This window comes from Nothoprocta perdicaria, unplaced genomic scaffold (genome assembly GCF_003342845.1).
Source record: "Nothoprocta perdicaria isolate Ctin4 unplaced genomic scaffold, notPer1 scaffold_96, whole genome shotgun sequence".
Taxonomy (NCBI): Eukaryota; Metazoa; Chordata; class Aves; order Tinamiformes; family Tinamidae; genus Nothoprocta; species Nothoprocta perdicaria.
In genome coordinates this window covers 1,661,159-1,683,360 of record NW_020456265.1, presented here as the reverse complement: position 1 = coordinate 1,683,360, position 22,202 = coordinate 1,661,159, and the positions used below count along the sequence as shown (strand labels likewise).

Sequence of the window (22,202 nt, the reverse complement as noted above, 5' to 3'; positions counted from 1 at the left end):
CAAGATAGTCCTTGCTTTTCCACCCAGGACAGTTGTTCTGTATGAGGGAATGAAAAGGAAGCGTTTTCTGCAAACCTAAATTGTACTTTGTCATTTTCTTAGGGAATTACGTGATTCTTTTCACATTCTGCTGTAATAAACTTAAGTCAATTTAAAATAAAATGCTATCCCGGGGGGGGGAAAAAGTGTAAAAATGGTTAAATATTCTAAAAATATTTCCTGTCTGTTTTAGTTTAAGCTGCTTGTTAATTTCTACCTGAACTGAAGAATCATTTTGATCCCCTCCTATTCCTTTTGCATAATTGCTAGTCTGCAATTTCCCGGAAGTACAGAAAATACTTAAGCATTTTGTTATAAATACATGTTTTAAAAAATGCACTAACTAGGGTTGTTCATTTTCTTATTAATTGGACTACCAAGAGAAGACAGCTCTAAAGGAAGCCTGGGGCCTGGAAGCTGATCAAAKATCATCACCAAATCAAATATCTAACGACAACAATAACAGGTGATGTTTCCAAAGTTATATCCTGAAGATGTAGATAAATATMTTAAGGTATTTTCAAAGGAAAAAATATGCAAAGTGTAGCTGAGCTGTGTAGAAAKTGCTATCATTAAGAAAAACGTTGGAATTTCACCTAATGTTTCTTCCAAAACTGTGCAGAGGCACTTTTATTACTTTTTTTTTTTAATTTAGTGGGCTTGTTTTCACAAATGATTCTAATTTGAAAATAAATAACATCCCAAAAGATTAAGAAAGCTTTTAATATATAAAATAGATATTCTGTTGTGCAGCTTTTGTTGCTGCTATATATTCTACCTATAATTTTAACGTAACAGTTAAGATTGTTTTGTTTTCATGTACACGTTCCTGGTCTCATTTGTCATATAAATACTGAAAAATATGACTAAGCTGCTTTTTTATTACATAAATTAGCTGTAAGAATTATATAAAAACACAATTAGAATTATCAATTAAATCAATTTCTAGATACCATCTAGGGACTTGACTTGCTCACATTTATGATTATTTTTAATAGTGCAAAGCAATTTTCAGCTATTAAGCAAAATCACATTGGAACATTTGCCCTGTTAGGTTAAGCATGGGCAAAATATATACATTACAAACTATGATATCTATTTTTTTGCATTAGAATACTAGCATTGTAAATCTTTGGAAAACACAGGCCAGTATAATAATAAATTGTGAGATAAAAGCTGTTACATGTTGCAGTTCTTTCTGGAAACAGGCTTACACTGTTGGCTTAGGCTGTTTGGCATTGCTTATGCTAAGGTTTCTGTGTGATCAGCTCACTAACATCCTGATTCCCGACAGGTTATGGGTGTCAATTTTTAAGTGTTCTACAAGCAACATAATGATGAGCTCGGATCATTGTTTCCTCCATATTTTAGTACAAGAAGATAATAGGTCAGGAAGTGGCACAAAAAGCAGGGCCCCTAATGATTCTGCGAAGACAAATGAGAGTATTAAAAGCAGCATCTGTGGCAAAACTAATGATTGTGGTCAGTGCTGTAGAGAATATGGAAGTGATAATTCTTACGCTAACTATTCTGAGGACTTCATCAGTGACTGCTCAGAAACAGCTAAAAAGAGCAATAATTTAAAACTATCAGGAGCTGAAGAGAAGAAATCACAGAAAAAGAATAAAAAGAAAAAAGGGCAGCATGTCATCGCCCCCAAAGGTAAAAAGGTAATTTCTGGTAGTAAAGTGAGGCTGTCCTGAGAAATGTGTCTGTTTGCTTTCCTCGACTTTTTTTTTTTTTTTTTTTTTTTTTTTTGCCTGATTTGGGAAACAGTTTTATAGTGCATTTAAAAAAAATCATATTTCAAGAACAGAATGGAGAGGAGATATTCCATATATGTTTTACCACAGTAGTCAGTGATCCAAGAGGCTGGATATTCATCTGCATTGTATGAACACTTTTGCAATCCTTTTTCCTCATTATTGAGTTTGGGAACTTGAAAGTAGACCTCGCATGTATACTGTWATTTATCTGTTTTTGACTCTGAATTGCATTTGAGAAGCCTTTCCTGAGGAAGAGATACTCAAAAATGATAAGTTTGCACAAAAGTGTAAGCTTTGACCTCCCAAAAAGTTGTATATTTTGGCCAGCTTAGTCATGGTGTATTATATAAAACTAAATAGAAATTAATTGAAAATTGAAATCAATTAATTAATTGAAATGAATGACCATGTAGGACAAATATATTCCATTTATGTAAATGCKAGCAGTAAAAAATCATTTCACATAGGCATTTTTTTCATATCTAGACATACACTTTTCTAAATCTCACCATCCTAAGTGAAAAAATCACAATAAACCGGCGACCCATTTCCTTCTGCTCTTCTCAATTTCACCTAGCTCTACAAAATCTATAAAGATGCAAATGTAAACATGGGTCTCTATTCTACTATAAAAGTTTTATGCAAGTCTCAAGAAGTTATCCTGGTGTGAAACTGCACGAGTAACCAAATATTTTTATCTGTTTAACAGAAAACATCATTATTGGCTTCTAGCTTTGTTGGGTCCTTTCAGTGATTGGTTTTGGTTGTGCATGGCAACTTCATAGACTCTATCTCCTAGGAACAACCTATAGCCAGAATTTCCATCCTGCATGATGTGCTATTAGATTTTACAACATTTTGTTAGCTTTTGCTATTAGGTGTTTCWAACTTATATCCTGACATCCCATTGTGGCAAGAAGTAAATTAGCAATGTAACCGTTGTCTCATTTTGCAAATATTTGTGTGGCCGGCTTCATGTTTATATTTGTAGTCCTTCTGCAATGGAAATGAGTTCTACAAATTGTATTACAGAGAATATGCAGGCAGGATATTTGCTTCTTTTTTTTAACATTTGAACATTCTTTTTTTCCCCTGGCTGGTTCAGCGGACACCATAAGGAAAGGGAAAAGGTAGGAAAAGCTGCTGCTGCGGAGAGGAGCCACTTGCTCTGCAGGAGATGCTGCTCCGCTCACCTCTGTAGCTTTCCAGCACTCCAGCATAGGTGGTGGAAGCAGCAAGGYGATGGCTTTATGCTGCAGTCTCCTCTTCCTTTTCTTGGCACTAATTTGACAGCTTCCCTTCTGCAATGTGGTGCTTCCTACCGAGAACCTACCCTTGTCAATAGTTCCCATGGAGATTATCCATTGAATTTAATAGTTGTGCTCAAAAAGATCTGTCTCATCGTGAGCGTGTGTTTGTTTTGTCGTAGGTTAGGACCTTGCCTCCTTTATTCCTAAAATACTACATGATTTATAAATAATCATAACAATCATCTAGCAAAATGCTGCAGGAAATGCTTGGAGAGCTATTGTGAAATTATTTGCCTGGAAAGCGGGAAAACACTCAGATAAACAGTCCTGACTATTTTCAAATTCTAATTATGTTTTAGAAAAGAGAAATGAGAGTAATGCACTTAGAATGCTAGGCTTTTTTTTTTCCCCCGGTTAACTCCTGTCTAAAATCAATGCAGACAATTGTGTACAACTATAGGTTCCTATAACAGAGGTAAAAAACTTGGGTCAATTGAAAAATGACATGGAACTTCAGAAGGCTGACAAGAATTCCAAGCAGCAGAGAAACTTAACATGAATTACTGTGATCACTTTGATTTTTCTTGAGTTCTTGTAGGTCTATAGGTTACTATTTCTTTTCTTCCATTAATCAATTTCTATATTGAAGCTCCATTCCCTATTTAAGGTTCYCCTTCACTGAAGCCTGTGGGAGTCTTTCCAGATGGAATGATTTGCTTTGTCAATCCCCATTTCACAGATATATTAGTGACCTGAATGATTTAGAGAGAGAGAAAATCTGCTTCACTTGATGTTAGAGTAATTGCTTTAAATAACCATGCTTTAGTAAGTAATCTGCAGAGTATTACTGCTCTTTGCCTGAGAGGACCCTTACTACCCTTACTTATCGAATATGAACATGATGGCTCTTTAGAATGAAAATGGCTTCAGAGAAGGAAATCAAGGAACCTCGACCTTGTAAGGACCCAGTTATGATCCAGGGCATCACATACACAAAGGGATAAAAATCTGCATGGGTTTATCTCTAAAATATTTGAATATTGCAGTCTTAGTATAGATTGTGGATGCTTGTCAAATATAGCATATTTAAGTAGCTTGGCTGAGCAATATTCTAGCTTACATGAACAATAAAAATAAATAGTGATTTTGCTGTCTTAGATGCCATAGTATCGTTTTGCTTTGATCTCAATGCAGGAGGGAAGAAGTGGGCACCTAAGAAAATGCAACATAAGAATACTTCATATTTAAGTCTGCAGAATAATATTTCCCAGAAAAAAAATGGYGTGGCTCAGCGAATATCATCAGCCAAACTTCAGAAAATCAGAGAGCTGAAAAAYGAACTATTTGATTTACAACACAAACTAGAAGCCTCAAACTTAGAAAACCAGATTCTAAAGGAACTTCAGTGTCGGCACTTGAAAGCAATAGGTAGATATGAAAATTCAGAAAATAACTTGCCTGGTCTTTTGGCGAGACATTATACTGAGGTACGAGCTTTAAGGAAGCTCCTGAGGACGTCTCAGGAGGAAGAACGAAATACAGCCAGGAAGCTCAGAAAAGTTGAAGCAGAGCTGCTGAAAAATAAAGATGCTTTGCAGGCATTGCATAAACTTTCAGAAGACAARGCTCTTGCAGACAGAGATGAACTTCATCACAGATTATCGATCCTTACAGAAAAAATGGAAATCAATAATAAGAGAATACAGGTAATATGAGCATACCACTGTGTTTCTGGAACAGTAAGAAGAGAGTTTCTGTGCCAGAATGGTAGAAAGTTTTTAGCCATTTCTTCTTAAATTAATGCTTCTAATTGAATCCTTGTAACACTGAATATTCTTTTCAGTGTATTGCTGTCCAGAAAAGAACATCTGTAGAGCTAGGCCAGAAGTCTTCTAGATGAAAAAAGAATATATGTGTGTGTGTGTGTGTGTGTGTATATTTATAAATATATATATACACACAAACAGCTGGACTAAGACTCGTTTGAAATATTTCTGTTTAAAGAATTTATAGTGAGAAGCTGTGAAAAGCTTGCAAGATGGGATGTTCAACTTAAAATTTTAGTAACCATGATTTCAGTGCACAGTATAAGRTTTTCTGGGTTCCGATTATAAAGTACTTGCTAAAATACCTCGTATTAATTCATACCAAGCCTCTTTATGATGCCATGGTTAATAGAACTCTGTATAWATAGAAATGATGTCTTAATTTTTATCTCTAAGATGACTGTATTCRTTAATCCATAAGAAATGTAACCTACAGACTTATTTTTGTTACTTAAATGCTAAGTATACATTAATTTGTGTTTTTTAGGTTTGAATTTAATTTTTGCTCTTTTTTTTGCATAAATTTGGGGATACTTCATGATAATGTCATACATTTCAGAGGAATATAGTTAGAATCTTTTTATTGTTTAGCATGCTTATTTTTTAAAATCTGATAAGAATTGAAATTCTTCAGCAGTCGAACTGAGTACATCCATATTTTAAAGTATGTAATTTTTTTCAGGTCCTTGAAAAGCAGTTGAAGTTGAACAATAGCACCTTTAGTCGTCAGTTGGCAGATGAGAACAAAAAAGCTGTTGAAGCTGGAATAATTACGAAACACTTGCAAATGGAAATTAACTCTCTTCACCAAAAGATTAAGGTATTCAATATTTTAAGTAGGTTTCTGTTCCTATAAGATGATTCAAGTATTTAGTGTATTTAATTTTATCTATTCCTTTTTTCCTTATCTATATTATCTAGTTTTGGACCATTTGGTCTGAGTCTATAAAATTATCTGAGTCTATAAAAAAGACAGAAGGTAAAATAATGCAATTATTTGAGCTCTAYTTGCCAAAAACTTATGTAGTTAAATAAGTAATCAAAACAGAGATTACTCCATAACAATTTGAACACGTAATCCTCACTGACTTGTTACCACTTTGATATATGTAGGTCAATCTATTTATTCATCTGTTAACATTTTASAAGGTTCTTTTCAAGAACACTTTCAAATCAAAATAAGCCAAACACTACAACCTGCAAAACTAAACTTTAATTAAAAATAATATATAAATCTTGCAACATATATATTTTTTAATTCTAGTATGATTTTTAACTTTTTTTTTTCAACATCATTTCTTACTCTAATATTTGTAAACCAAACATAGCATTATTCTACTAAAGAAAGGCTGGAAATACAGAAATAAAAAGCGAAATTCAGTTGTTGCATCATACAAGTAATTTTTAAGAAAAATAGTAAACATTCCAGAAAAAATAAACATTTTTTAAAATTCTAAACTATATTTTTAAAATAATTAAAAAATACACTAAAATACACTTAAAAAAAAAAAAAAAAAAACAATATGAAGTGACCAATCCATTTGTTGATTCCTTTAGGGAACTTCTTAGGGAGAACATTGTTAAGGTGAGGATGTTGTTAAGGAATTCTTCCAGTCATTGTAAATGGGCAACTCCTGCGGATGCAGGGAGATTTGCATTACTCTCCAGAGGCACTGTTTTTCCTTCTAAATTCCCTATCAGAAACTTTCCTCCTGATTTTTGACAGCATTCCTGCAAACAAGGATYGTCCATTTGTAAAATCCCTGTGCCCCAACTGTTGGGCAAGGAAAAAGGCACAACAGTCTGACCAGCACTTCCAGTAATAATTCCCTTCCGCCCAGTTTGACCTCCTTCATGAGCAGATCTGGAAAGGGGGAATAATAAAAGTTCCAGGAACACTAATATAAAACTGTTTTGAAATTAGAATTATTTTGAAGTATAGCTCTTACCTTAATGCTTGGCTGAAATACTTCATATGTTTTCCACAGTTTTCTGTGTCCCCCATTCTTTTTATGTTCTCTTCACATTCACAGAACCTTCACCTTTTTTTACTGCAAACAAGAGGAGAGATGCATACTAACCCTATTTCTGTGCCAAGATAGTGTTTATTCTTACACATACGTAGTTTTGGACACCCAGCTATTCACACCCTTCACAGTGTTCAGGCAATGTCCACTGAAATCAACCTGTATCTCTAATATAGAGGCAGCCTTTATTTTCCACACTAAGAAGAATCAGTACAGTGAGAATGTTAGAGAAATTCCTCATCTGTGCTTTAGATGCATTTCAGTATTGGAAACAGAAGGTTTACAAAATGGATTTGTAAAGTGTGCCCCTGAAATGTGTCACCTACGAAGCAGTATGTTGTAAATCAGAAGAGTTTATATAGAAAACAGTCACCTAGTAAGTTAAACAAACCAGGGAAGTGAAGCCAAAAATACTCTGAACAAAGCAAAGAATGATAAATGAAAAAAAAAAAAAAAAAGAGAAGGCCTGAGCATCATGCCATGAAAAAGATCATGCAGGTGGTCAGGTGTGCTCTTGCTCCCAAATAAAGGGAGAATTTGCAGTGAGCCAYAAAATGTGACTTATGGCCATTAATATGAATGATAGAGTCACCACATGGCCTGACACAGAACCAAATTGTTCACAGTTGTCTCCCAATATAGGACAATTACGTCGGTAGAAAGTAATTCTTAACACATATTAGAGGTTTAGTAACATTTACTTCTTCCCAGGAAAAGGAACGAGAACTGTGTATAAGGAATATATATGCAAATCGGATGCTTAGAATTCCAAAGGACAAAGGAGATTCAGCACCTCAGGAAAAAAGTATGTGTATGTTCCTTTTCTTCTCTCGTTTCGTTACATGAAACTTGCATTGTTTTTTTAGCTGAGGCATATATTCAAGAATAAAAGCCAAAATGACACTTTTATAGGGTCCAGAAATATCCCAGCATATACAATTTAAAGAAAAGTGCTTGTTTCTTTGCTCATTGATTTTACAAATACAATACATGGCTCATTTTTAATATTTAATCAAACTCTCAGCATGAATAGCATGTAGTATACATAGAGTTCTAGAATAACAATGATAACACCAAAATAGTGTTGCTGTTTTAAGTACCTGTTTGCACCAATAGCTATWTGTTGATTTGATTTTTGACAAGATGAAGTTACAGTTCAGGTAACTTGTTGTCTAACGTTAGCCCAGCACATTCCCCTTGACTTGGCCAGAGGAAGTGGCTGTCCTAGCACTGGACCTTGGCTTAGCAACACAAAGGACCTCTCAAACAACCCTACTGTGGCTGGCAAGTCATCAGCACTTCTATATGAACAAAAGTCATGAATTTGAGTCTTAGGAAGCTGTCATATTGTCATATTTAAAGTCCATAGCCCCTTTAAATTCCAAATATGTAAATGCTTAAGTGTCCATTACTGAAGCTTCTGCAATTTCTATGTTTTTGGGGGTAAACAGGTGTTTTCAGAAAAAAAAATCAGTGTTTCAAGGCCAGTCTGATGATCATTATTATCAACTTACCCAAGAGAAGAGCCAATTTTTGTGGTCTTTTGGTTASACAGGGTAGGTACATTCAAATGGGTATTAAGAGATTATAACAACCCAATTATTACATATTTTCTCAATTATTTCTATCAACAGATTATTTTTTTTAAATAATGTAGTGGAATTACAGAAGAAGAAAATAGAGGAATGGACTAGAATAATTCTGTAAAGGGGGAAAAAAAAAAGCTTTTTAGTGGAGAGCATTTCTTTAGCATGGATGGTCAGGCAGGTATGGAGGAGAACTGTTTAGGATCCGTAATTGTGTCTATCAGCCATTCCAAAAGCAAATACCTTCTGTGGGATTCAGTTGCCTAACTACAGGCATCCAGCACCGTTTGAGATGTCCCAGCATATTCTGCCTGGCCCAGCTGCTGTTGTGCCAGAGGGGCTCGGATGTCCCCTGGGGCTCTTGGTGAGCCTCATGTGGCCACCCCAGTGCTCTGCGGCCTCCCGAGCAGCATTGGGTGCCTGTGTTGAGACGAGTGACTCCCACCCCTGGAGAATGAGAGAACAACAGCTAAGGATAATTGCAAAGCATACAGCACAACTGTAACATTGTCCGAATGCTCACTGTACTCACCAGGGACAAAACGTTGAGGAATGTAATTTTTTTGAAGTATCTATAARCTTCTGAAAGATGGTCATATGCCTCAGATGAGATGTTATATATAGATTTTAGTAATAAAGATGTTTTCTATGGAAATTTATAAATACATTTCAAATATTTTACTAACACAAAAAGTAACATTTTACCTCCTACATTACAACACAGTTATTCTGTTGATGTCCTAATATATATATATATATACATTCACACAACACCCCTTAATTTTGGATGATGATCAGAACATGCAGCTTCCTGAGTTAGCTCCTCTTTAAAATCCTGGTCAAATAGTCTTGCTTCTGAAGTGAATGTGAAACTGGCATTTTCTTCATATGCAACAGAAGAGCACTTGAAATTTATTTACTGACAGACATAACTTCTGCAAATACTGCATTTGCCCATAGGATTCTTAGAGATATCATGTCAGTGTGAAGTCTTCTGGTGCTCAGTTGTTTTACRTTTTTGCTAATATAGTGCCTTTGTTAATCCATTAGTTTGCATTAATGACAAGAGAACTATAGGAAAAAAAATTTTTGAAAAAATTAAAATATTCTTCTGCCTCTATAAGAGTCCTGTGACATAATGTGAAAAAGTTCCTGGCAAAGTTCAGATCTTTTAGTATTGTTGGCCACTGAGGGTTTAAGTCTCTGCCAGCTGATGGAAACAGATGATTTAGAAATCTAGAACTGGGTTTTCTTTTCCCATTCCCATTGACATGAGTTTTCCTATAACAGACTAAGAAAAAGCTACTTTATTTAAAAAGTAGCTATTTTCTATTCCGTATTTGTAAGCATTTTTACCCATCAGGAAAGAATAAAAGGACTGTAGGGTTGCATTTTTTATCACCCCAATACACCTCTGAAGGTAGACTTAGGGTATACTAACCATACATGCATAAATAAAATTAATTTCCTGAGTAAATCCACGAAATGAATTTCATCAACTCGCCGTCAGAGAAAAGCTTGCTCCGTGTGGGAAGGTTAGGCCACGCTGGCTCAGCTAGAGGTGCAGCTCCCCCTAGTTCTGAGTCTGAGGAATGCTGACGAAAAGGTGCCCAAGTAACTTTYACCAGATTCAAATCAACGACCACTTTCCTCCACATCATCAGAGCGATTCCAAGTCTGGTTTTCAGCAYCCTTATTACTACCAAAGCGCAAACACTTGAACATCATCATTTAGTGGATAGTCTTCCAGTGCTTTCAGGAACCAAAGTGAGATCACGTGTGAAACYTGACGTGGGTAAAATGAGTTTTTGCTTCTGCATTAGGAACTTTTTTAGCTAYTGTATTTTTGTGATAGTTATTCCAGCAGGATAAAAGAACAGGGTATGTGCTTCTCCCTTTCCCCCTGTCATCACTTTCATTTCACTTTCACATAGTCRCTTTGTATTTTCTTTCATTATTTTTTGCTCATTTTCTTTTTCTCTTCTGCTTTTGTCTCCCTCAAGTTTGCCAGCCCTGAGCTGCTCTGTATACCAACTCCTCTACCTTTGCCTTTCACATGCGGCATGTTGGCTCCATAGGTTCAGGTGATTACCTCCAACTGGATTGCCCTGACTATGGGAGTGCCTTCCAGCACCGCTCCTTCCATAACTCCTCCATTGCCTCCTCTATCTGAAGCCTCCCTCTCTCGCTCTGTCTCTTGCCTTCTGCTGTGGCCAGCCCTTCCCCCTCRATCAGGCTTCACTATTCCCACCTCTCTGGCTCCTTGACACACAAGTCAATCCCTATCCAGGCCTCAGTCTTCCACTTGCCGTTTCTATCAGGCCACCCCACAGAGCGAAGGAAAGTTTGTTGGCTCCCTGTCTATTAGCGTGGGCTGCTCTGACCCCCCTCGCTGGGCCATTGGGAGCCCCAAAGGTGTCTTCACAGAGCCGAGCAACACTGCGGGCAGCCACGGCTGCCCCCAAAAGACCAGAGAGGGCGGCGGCAACCTCAAACAAGGCCCTCGTGCGGCTCCCTGGATCTCCATGGAGGGCTGGCTGAAACCATCCYGGCTAGACATGCGTGCGAGCCCAGAAAAAAAGATCCACGGGCTCCTCTGAGGACARCCAGTTGTGTCAGCAGCTAATGGCGATTGTGCAGGGAGGTAAAGCAGAGAAAAGAGGCAATAAGGCATTGAGGAAAGGGGATCTGAGAAAGTTGCAAAACGAGGAACAGAAGGTACTTTCCCTGCATGTATGTGTGCTACTCTTGGTCGTTGATTTTGCTGGTGTACTGAGGTTTGTGCTGCTSAGCTGGCCGGGCAAAGGCAGTGGCTACCACATACCCTTTTGAGACTCCACAGCCCTTTTTCCAGAGATCACCAGTGGCAATCTCTGGAAAACAGGCCAGAAAGCCTTAGAAGAGGGCTCAGGAATAGCATGGTGAGAATTATTTTACAATAGATTATAACATAGGACTAACTTAGTTGATCACATGTAATGAGRTRACTGTCCCAGAAAATGGMTGYAACCAGASRTGATTGCACAGGCCSCAGGCCTCACTGCCAGATGTGTAGAATACGAGCCACTCCTTGCTACTAAAAGATTTCCCAGTGTTCAGTGGCCCATCTTTGGTGCTGGGCTCTATTTTATTTTCCCCAAAGCCAAGGACTGAAAGTCCTTGTAAATGTCAGCCTTGCTTCCAAAATCCCAAATATACAATAGGAGGGAAGGGAAGAGGAGGGGCCATATAGGAGGGAAGATCCTGGAGCCTGGGATTTTAGTGAACCTAAATCTAGGTTGTGGGATTTAGTTGGAGATTCATGTTACTCTTTCAGGGAGGTTTGATTGTCTTCTATACTTTGAGTAGATTTTATTAATTTTGCATTTCCAAAATGGTATGAAAGGGTCCAGCCCCAAATGAGAGCTAGACCCGGAGTTACTTTCCTCCAAGAGTATTTGTTTATATGTAACTACAATTTACAATGAGAAGAAATTTAGGAGAACCATTAAGTGGCTTTTGCAATATATGTCCTGCTCCTAATTTTGGTAAAAGAGATCTACCTTACTTTGCAGGTGCAATTCTCAGTTGGCTTGGGGTCCCTTATAGGCCACAGCTAGCCAAAGTACATTGGAGCACTGCTACATTATCTTGCACAAGTTTGGGAGTTTTGAGAGCATTAAATGACAACAGCATTATAAAAAACTTCTTAAGCGTTTTGTAATAGCCTTCATGACATATCCAGTCTAGCCAGTATTAAGTAAAGAGGGACTGTGCTTTATAGAGTGATACATTTCACAAGGGGAATCTTAAGACAAATTGTTCGATTTCTGTTTTATGATCTGCAGTCATAATCAGGAGTGTATTGAAAGCTGTATAAAACTGTGATGCTTCCAATCTGGGTGCATTTCTAATCACAGTTTTTAAAGACATAACTCGCATGTTTAGAACACAGTGAGGTGGTAAGTTCAGACAAGACCAACTAGAAAGCTGTATCTACCCTTGCATAGAGTTAAATTTGCTGTGTATGCACGAAATTTAACTGGATAGTAGATGCTCTTATCACTAGCAGTGATTGTAAAAGAGAGTGTGTGCCAAGCTCACCAACTTTTCTTCAAAGGACTGCAGACGCAGAAGTATTCTCTTCATCTACTCCTCTCTATTCCTCTGCCCTCTCTTCCTTTACTGTCACAATACAACCACCTCCCGGACTTGCACGCAGAGTCAATAAGGTACTCATCTTTGCTGGTTACTCTTAGAGTGGTTTCCATGCCATGCCACAATTTTGTCACACGCCTATTTCTCCGTTTACTGATTCCACAAATGAGATACTACTCTTGCTTCTAATTCAGCATCATCTTAAAAAAAAAAAAAAAAAGAAAAAAGAAAAAGAAAGAATTAAATGACTTCCAGACCGTGCAGAAGGGCAGGTGTGGGCAAAATCCTAGGCCGGCTCAAATCTGTAAGTCAGTGGATTTATACCCATGTGTACCAGCTGAGGCTTTGACTTTCTGTTCCTCCAAAGGATTAACCCAGGGCTTATTTAGCACTTCTGATTGCTAACAGGTTTTGACCTTGAGTGCCTTCAGCTCAGTTTCATCGGGACCTGCCAGGCAGGATCAGTAGCCTTGTTAGTAAGAGTGATAAAATATGATATGCTTTGGGACAAGCTTTGTTTAGCCACCTGAGATRGTTAAATAAAGGTTTGMGGTTTAAAGAGCTGTGAGCTGGATGTAGAACATACCTCCACAGTGCAGCAGATCTGTACCAGCCCTCAGAGGAACAACTGAATTTGGTTGGAGGCTCAGAGCTCTGCTGCCGAGAGCTACAACAGTAGCAGTGCCTATGCAGCATCCTGAGCTCACTTSATCACTGCATAGTAGGCCTGAGGGAAAATAGGTGGAGTAGGCCTGAAGGTAAACGGAGTAGGCCTGAGGAGAAACAGTGAGAGTACCACTGAGGGTAAACAGAGGGAGTACCACTAAGGGTAAAGAGGGGGAGTAGGACTGAGSGGAAACGGGAGATATAGGATTGAGGCTAAAAAAGGAAGAGTACCACTGTGGGTAAACAGGGGAGTAGGACTGAGGGTAAAAGGAGGGAGTAGAACTGAGAGCAAACAGAGGGAGTACCACTGATGGAAATCATGGAGAGTAGGACTGAGAGTAAACAATGTAAGTAGGACTGAGGGTAAACAGGGAAGATACCATGGAGGGTAAACAGCAGGAGTAGGGCTGAGGGTAAACAGAGGGAGTTCTGCTGAAGGTAAAAATGGGGTGTAGGACTGAGAGTACACAAGGGAAGTAGGACTGAGGGTGAACAGGGAGAGTACGACTGAGAGTAAACAGCGAGAGTGGGACTGAGAGTAACCCGGGACAGAACCACTGAGAATAAAGAGTGGAAGTAGGACTGAGGGAAAACTGGGGGAGTACCAGTGAAGTAAACATGGGGAGTAGGACTGAGGGTAAACAGGGGAAGTAGAACTGAGGGTAAACAGAAGGAGAAGGACTGAGGGTAAACAGAGGAAGTACCACTAAAGTTAAGAAAACCAAATAGGACTGGGGGCAACCAGGGAGAGTACCACTGAGGGTAAAAAGGGGGAGTAGGACTGAGGGTAAAGGGGGAGAGTAGGAGTGAGTATTAACGGGGGAAGTAGGAGTATGGGTAAAGAGGGAGAGTAGGAATGAGAGTAAACAGKGGGGAGTACCCCTGAGTGTAAACAACCTGAAGAGGACAGAGGGTAAACAGGGAGCACACCACTGAGGGTAAAGATAGAGTAAATATAAAGGGGGAGCAGGGCTGAGGGTAAACAGCAGAAATGCCACYGAGAGGGTAAACAGCAGAAATGCCACTGAGAGAAAACAGGTGAAGTAGGACAGAGCCTAACAGGGAGAATAGGACTAAGGGAAAACATAGGTAGTAGGATTGAGTATAAACAGGGGGAGTACTCCTGAGGATAAAAGGGTAAATAGGACTGAGGGTAAACACCTGGAGTAGGAGTGAGTGTAAAGAGGGAGAGTAGAACTGAGGGTAAACAGGTGGAGTAGGAGTGAGGATAAACAGGGAGAGTACCACTGGGGCTAAAGAGCGGGAGTAGCACTGAGGGTAAAAAAAAAAAAAAAAATGAGTAGGCCTGGGGGTGAACAGGGGATGTAGGACTGAGGGTAGATAGCAGGAATAGGACTGAGGGAAAACAACAGGAGKAGGCTGAGGATAAATAGGTGAAGTAGAACCATGGCTAAACAGGGAGAGTAGGACTAAGAGTATACAGGGGAAGTAGGAGTGAGGGTAAATAGGGGGTGTACCACCAAGGGTAAACAGTGGAAGTAAGACTGAGGGGAAACAAGGAGAGTACCAGTGAGTTAAACATGAGGAGTAGGACTGAGGATAAACAGGGAGAGTACCAGTGAGTAAACATGGGGAGTAGAACTGGGTAAACAGGGAGAGTACCACTGAGAGTGAACAGTGGGAGTAGGCTGAGGCTAAACAGGGGGAGTAGGACTGAGGGTAAAAAGCGTGAGTATGACCAGGGGTGACCAGTGGGAGTAGGACTGAGGGTAAACAAGGGGATTACCTCAGGACAGTGAGGTAAACATAGAGAGTAGGACAGAGGGTAAACAAAGAGAGTACCACTGACAGAAAATAAGGGGAGTAGAACTGAGGGCAAAGAGCGAGAGTAGGCTGAGGGTAAACAGGGGAGGTGGTACAGAGGCTAAACAGGCAGATAAACAGGGAGAATACCATGGAGGGTARACAGCGGGGGTAGGACTGAGGGTAAACAGGAGAAGTACTGCTGAGGATAAAAACGGGGAGTAGGACAGAGGAAATACAATGGAAGTAGGACTGAGAGTAAACAGGGAGAATATCACTGAGGGTAAACAGCGGGAGCAGGACTGAGGATAAACATTGGGAGTAGGCTGAGGGAAAACCAGTGGAGTAGAAGTGAGAGTAAACTGCAAGAGTACCAGTGAGGGTAAAAAGGGAGAAAGAGTGGGAATAGGCTGAGGGTTAACAGGAGAAGTAGGACTGAGGGTAAACAGGAAGAGCAGGAACGAGGGTAAGCACAGATGTACCACTGAGGGTGAACAGGGGGAGCAGGACCGAGGATAAACACAGAAGTAGGACTGAGACTAAACATCAGGAGTAGTACCTAGGGTAAACAGGGGGAGTAGCACTGAGTGCAGACAYGAAGYTACCATTGAGGGTAAACATTGGGAGTACCACTGAGGGTAAACGTGGAAGTAGGACTGAGGTTAAACATCCAGAGTAAGACTGAGGGTAAATGTCAGAAGTAGGACTGAGGATAAACATTGGGAGTACCACTGAGGGTAAAGAGGGGGAGTGGGACCGATGGTAAACACAGAAATACCACTAAGGTTAAACGTTGAGAGTAAGACTGAGGGTAGACATGGAAGTAGAACTGAGAGTAAAAAATGGGAGTAGAACTGAGGGTAAACTGGGAAAGTACCATCGAAGGTAAACAGCAGGAGTAGGATGAGGGTTAAAAAAATGAGTAGGACTGAGGGTAAACAAGAAGAGTAACACTGAGGGTTAACAGGTGGAGTAGGACTGAGGGTAAATAGCAGGAGTAGGATGAGGATAAATAGGGAGAGTAGTACTGAGAGTGAACAGGTGGAGTAGGACTGAGGGTAAACAAGGAGATTAGTACTGACTGTACAGGGGAAATGGGAAAGAGGCTAAAAAGGGTGAGTACCCCTGTGGGTAAACAGGGAGAGTAAGACTGAGAGTAAACGGCTGAAGATAAAAACGGGGAGTAGGACTGACAGTAAACAGGGGGAGTCCACTAAGGGTAAACAGAGGGAGTAGGACTGAGAGTAAACAGCGGGAGTAAATTGAGGGTAAACAGGGAAGTAGGAATGAGGGTAAAAAGGGGGAGTAGGACTGATGGTAAATAGTGAGAGTAGACTGAGGATAAATAGGGGAAGTACGGCTGATGGTGAACAGGTGGAGTAGGATTGATGGTAAACAGTAGGAGTAGGATGGCGAGTAAACAGGGAGAGTACCAYTGAGGGTAAACAGGAGGACTAGGACTGAGGGTAAAAGATGGGACTAAAACTGAGGGTAAAGAGAAGGGTAAAAAGGTACCACAGAGGATAAGAAGTGGAAGCAGGTCTGAGGGTAAACAAGGGAAGTAGTATTGAGGGTAAACAAGTGGAGTAGGATTGAGGGTACATAGGGGGAGTAGGAGTGAGGGTAAACAGGGAGAGTACCACCGAGGGTAAACAGGGGGATCAGTACTGAGGGTAACCCATCTCCAGATGAGGAGGAACTTCTTCACTGTGAGGGTGACAGATCAATGGAACAGGCTGCCCAAGGAGGTTGTGGAGTCTCCTCCTCTGGAGGTCTTCCAAACCCGCCTGGATGCAGCCCTGTGCCACATGCTCTAGGTGTGCCTGCTTGAGTGGGAAGGTTGGACTAGATGATCTCTAGAGGTCCCTTCCAACCTCGAATATTCTGTGATTCTGTGAAGAAGCTAGCTGGTATCGTACTGGATAATATTGAGTCAGTGGAATGCCCTCTTCCAACTGAAGACGTGTAGGAGTTCCTCAGGAAAAGGTGGGAAGAGGTGACCCCTTTTAGCAGCTTAAACTCATTCTGGAGTGAGGGAAAGGCCGACAACTCCACCTTCAAGCTCGTGATCACCCCTGCAGAGGTCAGGAAGAAGATGACAGAGACGTCTAGGCGCTCTGCCCCGGGACCAGATGGTCCATCCCTGAGGGACCTTCTAAGAGACATAACGATGTATGTAGTTTGCTGAGTGAAGAGGCAAAAAGACTGGGATGGGAGGTTTTTAACGAGCCACATCTCAAAGATAATATCAATGTATTCTCCAAGTCAGATTTGATTTTGGTGAAGGGTGTTTGTGTGATTACTCACAGTAATGTCCCCACCTTTGGGTGGTTGACATTACTGTGTGTGACATCTGTCTCGGAGATTGAATTCCTGGCGTTCCCAATTGGTGCTACAGGGAAATGGTATAGTGGCAACGAAAGCCTCCCTATGGACCTTGGGTCCCTAGCAGCCAAGTGGGGAGGATAGCGAGAGTCTTTTCCCAAAGGGCTCTCCTTTCCTCTGTAGCTRTAATCCATACAATTGTGAGCTGGGCAAAACAGACTTAACCTGGRCAAAACAGCTGTAACCTTCAAGGGAGAGTAGGACTGAGGTTAACAGGGGGAGTACCACAGAGGGAAATCAGAGGGGTTTAGACTGAGGGTAGACTGGGGAAGTAGGACAGAGTGTAAACAGGGAGAGCAGGGCTGAGGGAAAACATAGGTAGTAGGGCTGAGGGTAAACAGGGAGTACCCCTGAGGATCAACAGCTGGAGTAGGAGTGAGTGTAAACAGGGAGAGCAGAACTGAGGTAAACAGGGGAAATAGGGCTGAGGGTAGACAACGGGAGAACCACTGAAGTTAAACTGGGGAGTAGGACTGAGGATGAATGGAGGTTGAAAAGGCAAGTTCCAAGTTAYGAAATTATCAGAATATCATAGATTTTTGAAAATGTTAGAGATTACCTAGAAATTCCCTTAATTTGCTTTACTTTTTCAAGTAAAAATCTTTTCAAAATGTTTTCACGATTTTTGTCAAATATTTTTGAAATAAGTAGAATTGTTGCAAGTTTACTGGAAGGAAAACATCCTCTTTGTTTAGGACATGTCCTGCAGTATTTTAGATCTGTTGCTGTCCCCACTTCGTAGCAAGGTCGTTTCTGCCAATACCATCCAAATGTCTGTTCTCAGCGTCTGTCTAAACATGATGTTTCCTGAGAAAAGGGCCTCACCCTGGCGTCTTCACGTGTCTGTTTATTCCCTTTTGTTCTCCTCCTACTGCTTTTCAGTGATTTTTTCCCCGATTTAACTCTCTCATTCTGTCAGTTTATTGAATTCCATCAGTTTATCTCAGAAAGGAAACAAAGCGTGTAGGCCCACTGCAAAGTACTGCTGTTTGATTTTTCCTCCTTTAATTACATTTGAATTGTTTTTGTATTTGTCACATTTGTCTTAAGCAGTATTTTGATATGTAGAAGGCACACAAAGTCAAACTGTAAGTGACCTTGCCAGGTATTCCCCTGAATATCTACTGAGTGGGAGTAGGGTGAGGGTAAAGAGTGATTTTGAAGGTCTTCGAAACCCGCCTGGATGCCGCCCTGTGCCCTGGGTGTCCCTGCTGGAGCAGGGGGTTGGACGAGATGATCTCTAGAGGTCCCTTCCARCCTCAACCACCCTGTGGTTCTGTGAGCTTGGAAGCCGAGGCCCTAGTGGCCAAGCTCACTAGGGCGAGTTTGGGTTAGGATGTTAGTGTGTATGCTAAGCCGGGGCGGGCTGTGGGTATAGACCCCTTTGGCTGACTCCACGCGCTCTGTCCGCACTGCGCTTCTTGGCACAGCTGGCCAAAGTGTCCAGGGTTTGCTGATGGAAATGCTCAGAACGACACATGGCTGAATTCACGCCCTTTATTAATAAAATGCCCCCAAATGCTTGAACAACCATGTTTTAGTACGTCTTTGGACAGGACATTCACAACATGTGAATCCAACTCAGCAATGTTTTGTTAGTTATTTCCCTTCTTTTCTTTACGAGATGGGAAACTCCTACAATTAAGACAATGATATGTTATTGAGCGTGGGATGTATTATGGGACTAGCATTCACTGATTTATACTGGTATATACTGTGCTAAGTTTAAGTGTCATAACCTAAGGCATTAACTAATACAACCCGAAGATGGAATCTTACTGTGTCTGTGTTACAGTTTCCACATTTATAAACTAGACAACGTTTTAATTGAAGTGCATTAGAGCATGCAGCAAAAAGCTATGCTTAAATCCTAGACCAAAGGCCAGTATTAGTTTATTAGTTTGCCAGGCTAGGTATCTTTTATTTCTATCAACGGGAYAGATCCTGAAGCTACTGTATACATTATGGAGTGCATGTACTGTAATGACTGTCTGTTTTCAACAGGTCTTAGTTTAAACAAGTCAGTACAAGTAGACAAGCAGTGTTTTAGGTCGCTGCTGGTGCCACAGCACCAAAACAAAGGAAAAGACAAAAGACCCACTCAGCTATCAAAGGTATGAAAGATCTAGATTCAGTCTCTTGTTAAACTCTCAATTAAGCTGTATGTTATTCTTTCAATACTATTCACCTAATAGTCCAATTTGTCATGCTACCTTTGTATGATTTGCATTTTGTTTGAATATAATTATTGCAAATGTTATAGAAAAATACGTAGAACAGAACYTGTCATACAAAATAAGAGCATAATAGTAATAAAAATTAATAATCTTTTTTGTATGCCACTATGTGCCTTTAAAACTACTGAACAAATATTTTTCCTGTAATTTWACATTTATTTATCAATTAAGGAGGAAAAGTGTTCAGAAGATAAAAATCAAAAAGATAAAGCYAAMGGATCACATGCAGATGCCCGATGTAGAGCAGAAAAGCAAACAACCAGGAAAAGCCCCAAGCTGGAGGCTCTGAGTAGAACATGCAGAGGTATAGTTTAACAGTTTGTTTTTCTCAGAATTATTTTTCTTGTGAAAAGTTGAATGAACTGCTGATACTGATATTTATATGGGTCTGATGGCCATTACTGGCATGTGACAGACAGCAGCCAGCTGAAGGACAAAATCAGGAGTCGCTGAAATGCAGCTGCTGGACACAGAAGTGAAGCAGGTTGTTGAGGTCAGTTGCTAGATGAGCCGCAGAGCGAGGGATCTGCAGTGGCTTGACTTCCACATTCTGTGCTGGTCCTTTTCAGCTCGCAGCCTTCCCAGAGCGCCTCCTTCAGCCCCTCCGGATAACTGAAGTCAGCATTTGTCTTTGAAATTCCCTTTCTAAGCTGACAGAAAGCACAGCTCTGCCTGTGCAACTCTCTCCTCAGTTCCTTGCCAGACTCTCTTTAGGTGTTCTAGTTGCTGCTATCAGACTTACTTAATGAAGTCTTATTTGTTATTTTGTTTTTTTTTTTCCACTGTTATAACTACATACTTATCCTTTAATTTTGGACTTTTCTCCTCATTTTGGAGGTGCTCTGTGATTCTCTACAAAACTGCCGAACCCGTTACAGTTTTTCCCCTCCAACAGACCAGTGTTTTACTGTAGCATTGACTATACATAGATCTTTGTATTAAAAAGCAAAACCGACTCGCTAGTAGGTTAGAGAACTGCAGTATATTCTGCCCCATGTGAGAATAAAGCTATTTGTCAATTTAGGGAAAGGAAATCCTAGCTGTGTTCAAATTTCATTTAAAAGCAAAAAGCCGACAGTGTTTTAATTATTTGATGTGGTTTGCCTTTGGCTTTATACATGATTTTTCTGGCCTTGTAGTTAATCTTTAAGATATTGTGAGGTATACAATACTATTTTTAAACAATATTTGCATGTTTATTCATTAAATAAAACTAAACATAATGAAAAGATTAAAATAAAGAGACCTAGTTAGATTCAAAGACACAACGTTCATATTTAAATCTTGCCCCGTTTGCCTATATTTATTAGTAAATAGCACAGTTGTAATTTTCGAAGAGCCATAAACCACAACTTTGCTGTGAAATGAAAAAGAAAAGCTTTCTTTCCTCAATTTTTCATAATTGTCTAGGTTCTTAGAATCTAAAATCACAATATTTGATTTTAGAATTTTTAAGGGAAGGCAGACCGGTGATGGAAGAACATACATGTTTAGAATACATGAAACAAGAGGGAAAAAAGAGAGAAGAGCAAAAAAGGAGAGCTGAATTGCTTGAACAGGAGCTGAAAAAAATGCTGACAACTGAACAAATCCTTCTAGATGACATGCTAAAAAAAACCAAACAAGACAGAGATGCAGTGGAAGAATATGAACAAAATCCAGGCAAGCAGTTAACTAATAATAGAAAGGAAAACAGTAAATGTGTAACTCCTATGCAAAGAACCAAAACGCCCATTAGACTGAGAAAACAGTACGTATTCTCAGAAGCCACTGAGAATTTGCATCACGGGCTCCCTACATCAGGGGCAAAGTCCCGAGCAGGCAGCCKCAGACACGCGTTGCAGGAGGGCAGCGAAGCCGCTGAGTCCAAGGTGAAAAATGCCTTTGGGCTGTACGAGCCGTCCTTTGGTAAAGCGCCCCAGGGCAGGCAGGACAGCCTGGGGGAAGCGCAAGGCTGCTCTCATATGACATTCACTGAAAGGAAAAACAGCCTCATGAAAGAACTCTTTGGACCGAGCTGTGTTTTAAAAGGCAACCGTTCAGCTGGTACCATGAGAGAAGCAGGGAGAGRGAAATGAGAGGCCGCCCGGTTCCGTGGGCCGAGCGGCAGCACTGCGAGCTCGCGACGCGGACTGCGACCACCGAGGGATTCGTTATCAGCAACCCCACCGGTGAGCACAAAATAATGGCTGCCCTCAGTATTCAGGTAGATTTACTTGAATACAATTTRTCTTTAAACTTTTGAAATACTGAGCATTTTTAACTAGTACTGCAACATGTTTTACCTATGGATGGTTTTACCRTCAAAAAAACTATTAAAGGACACATGTACTGAATTTTTTGTTCAGTGAGTCTTTAAATATGATCTGTCATCAAACCAGTTGTTACAGAAAAACATTTTGAGGAAGATCATAGTGCATTTTACTAAGAGTGCTGTAACAGCACCTTTTGATTTATTTGCTAGCTCCTTCGGGAGAGAGACCCAGTTTCACAGTGCTCATCCTTTCACAGAATCACAG

The 22,202-nt window shown here is 40.1% G+C and overlaps 1 protein-coding gene across 1 annotated transcript; it reads left to right on the top strand.

The window, feature by feature from the left end:
• Positions 1-358: 358 nt before the first annotated feature.
• On the top strand, positions 359-21,761 carry LCA5L (LCA5L, lebercilin like). The gene is given in 9 exon segments (XM_026053025.1): positions 359-505; positions 1,334-1,585; positions 1,588-1,701; positions 4,250-4,761; positions 5,564-5,701; positions 7,620-7,713; positions 19,451-19,560; positions 19,855-19,987; positions 21,130-21,761. Coding segments are annotated over 8 exon segments (1,860 nt in total). The 5' UTR covers positions 359-505; positions 1,334-1,458.
• Positions 21,762-22,202: the final 441 nt, after the last annotated feature.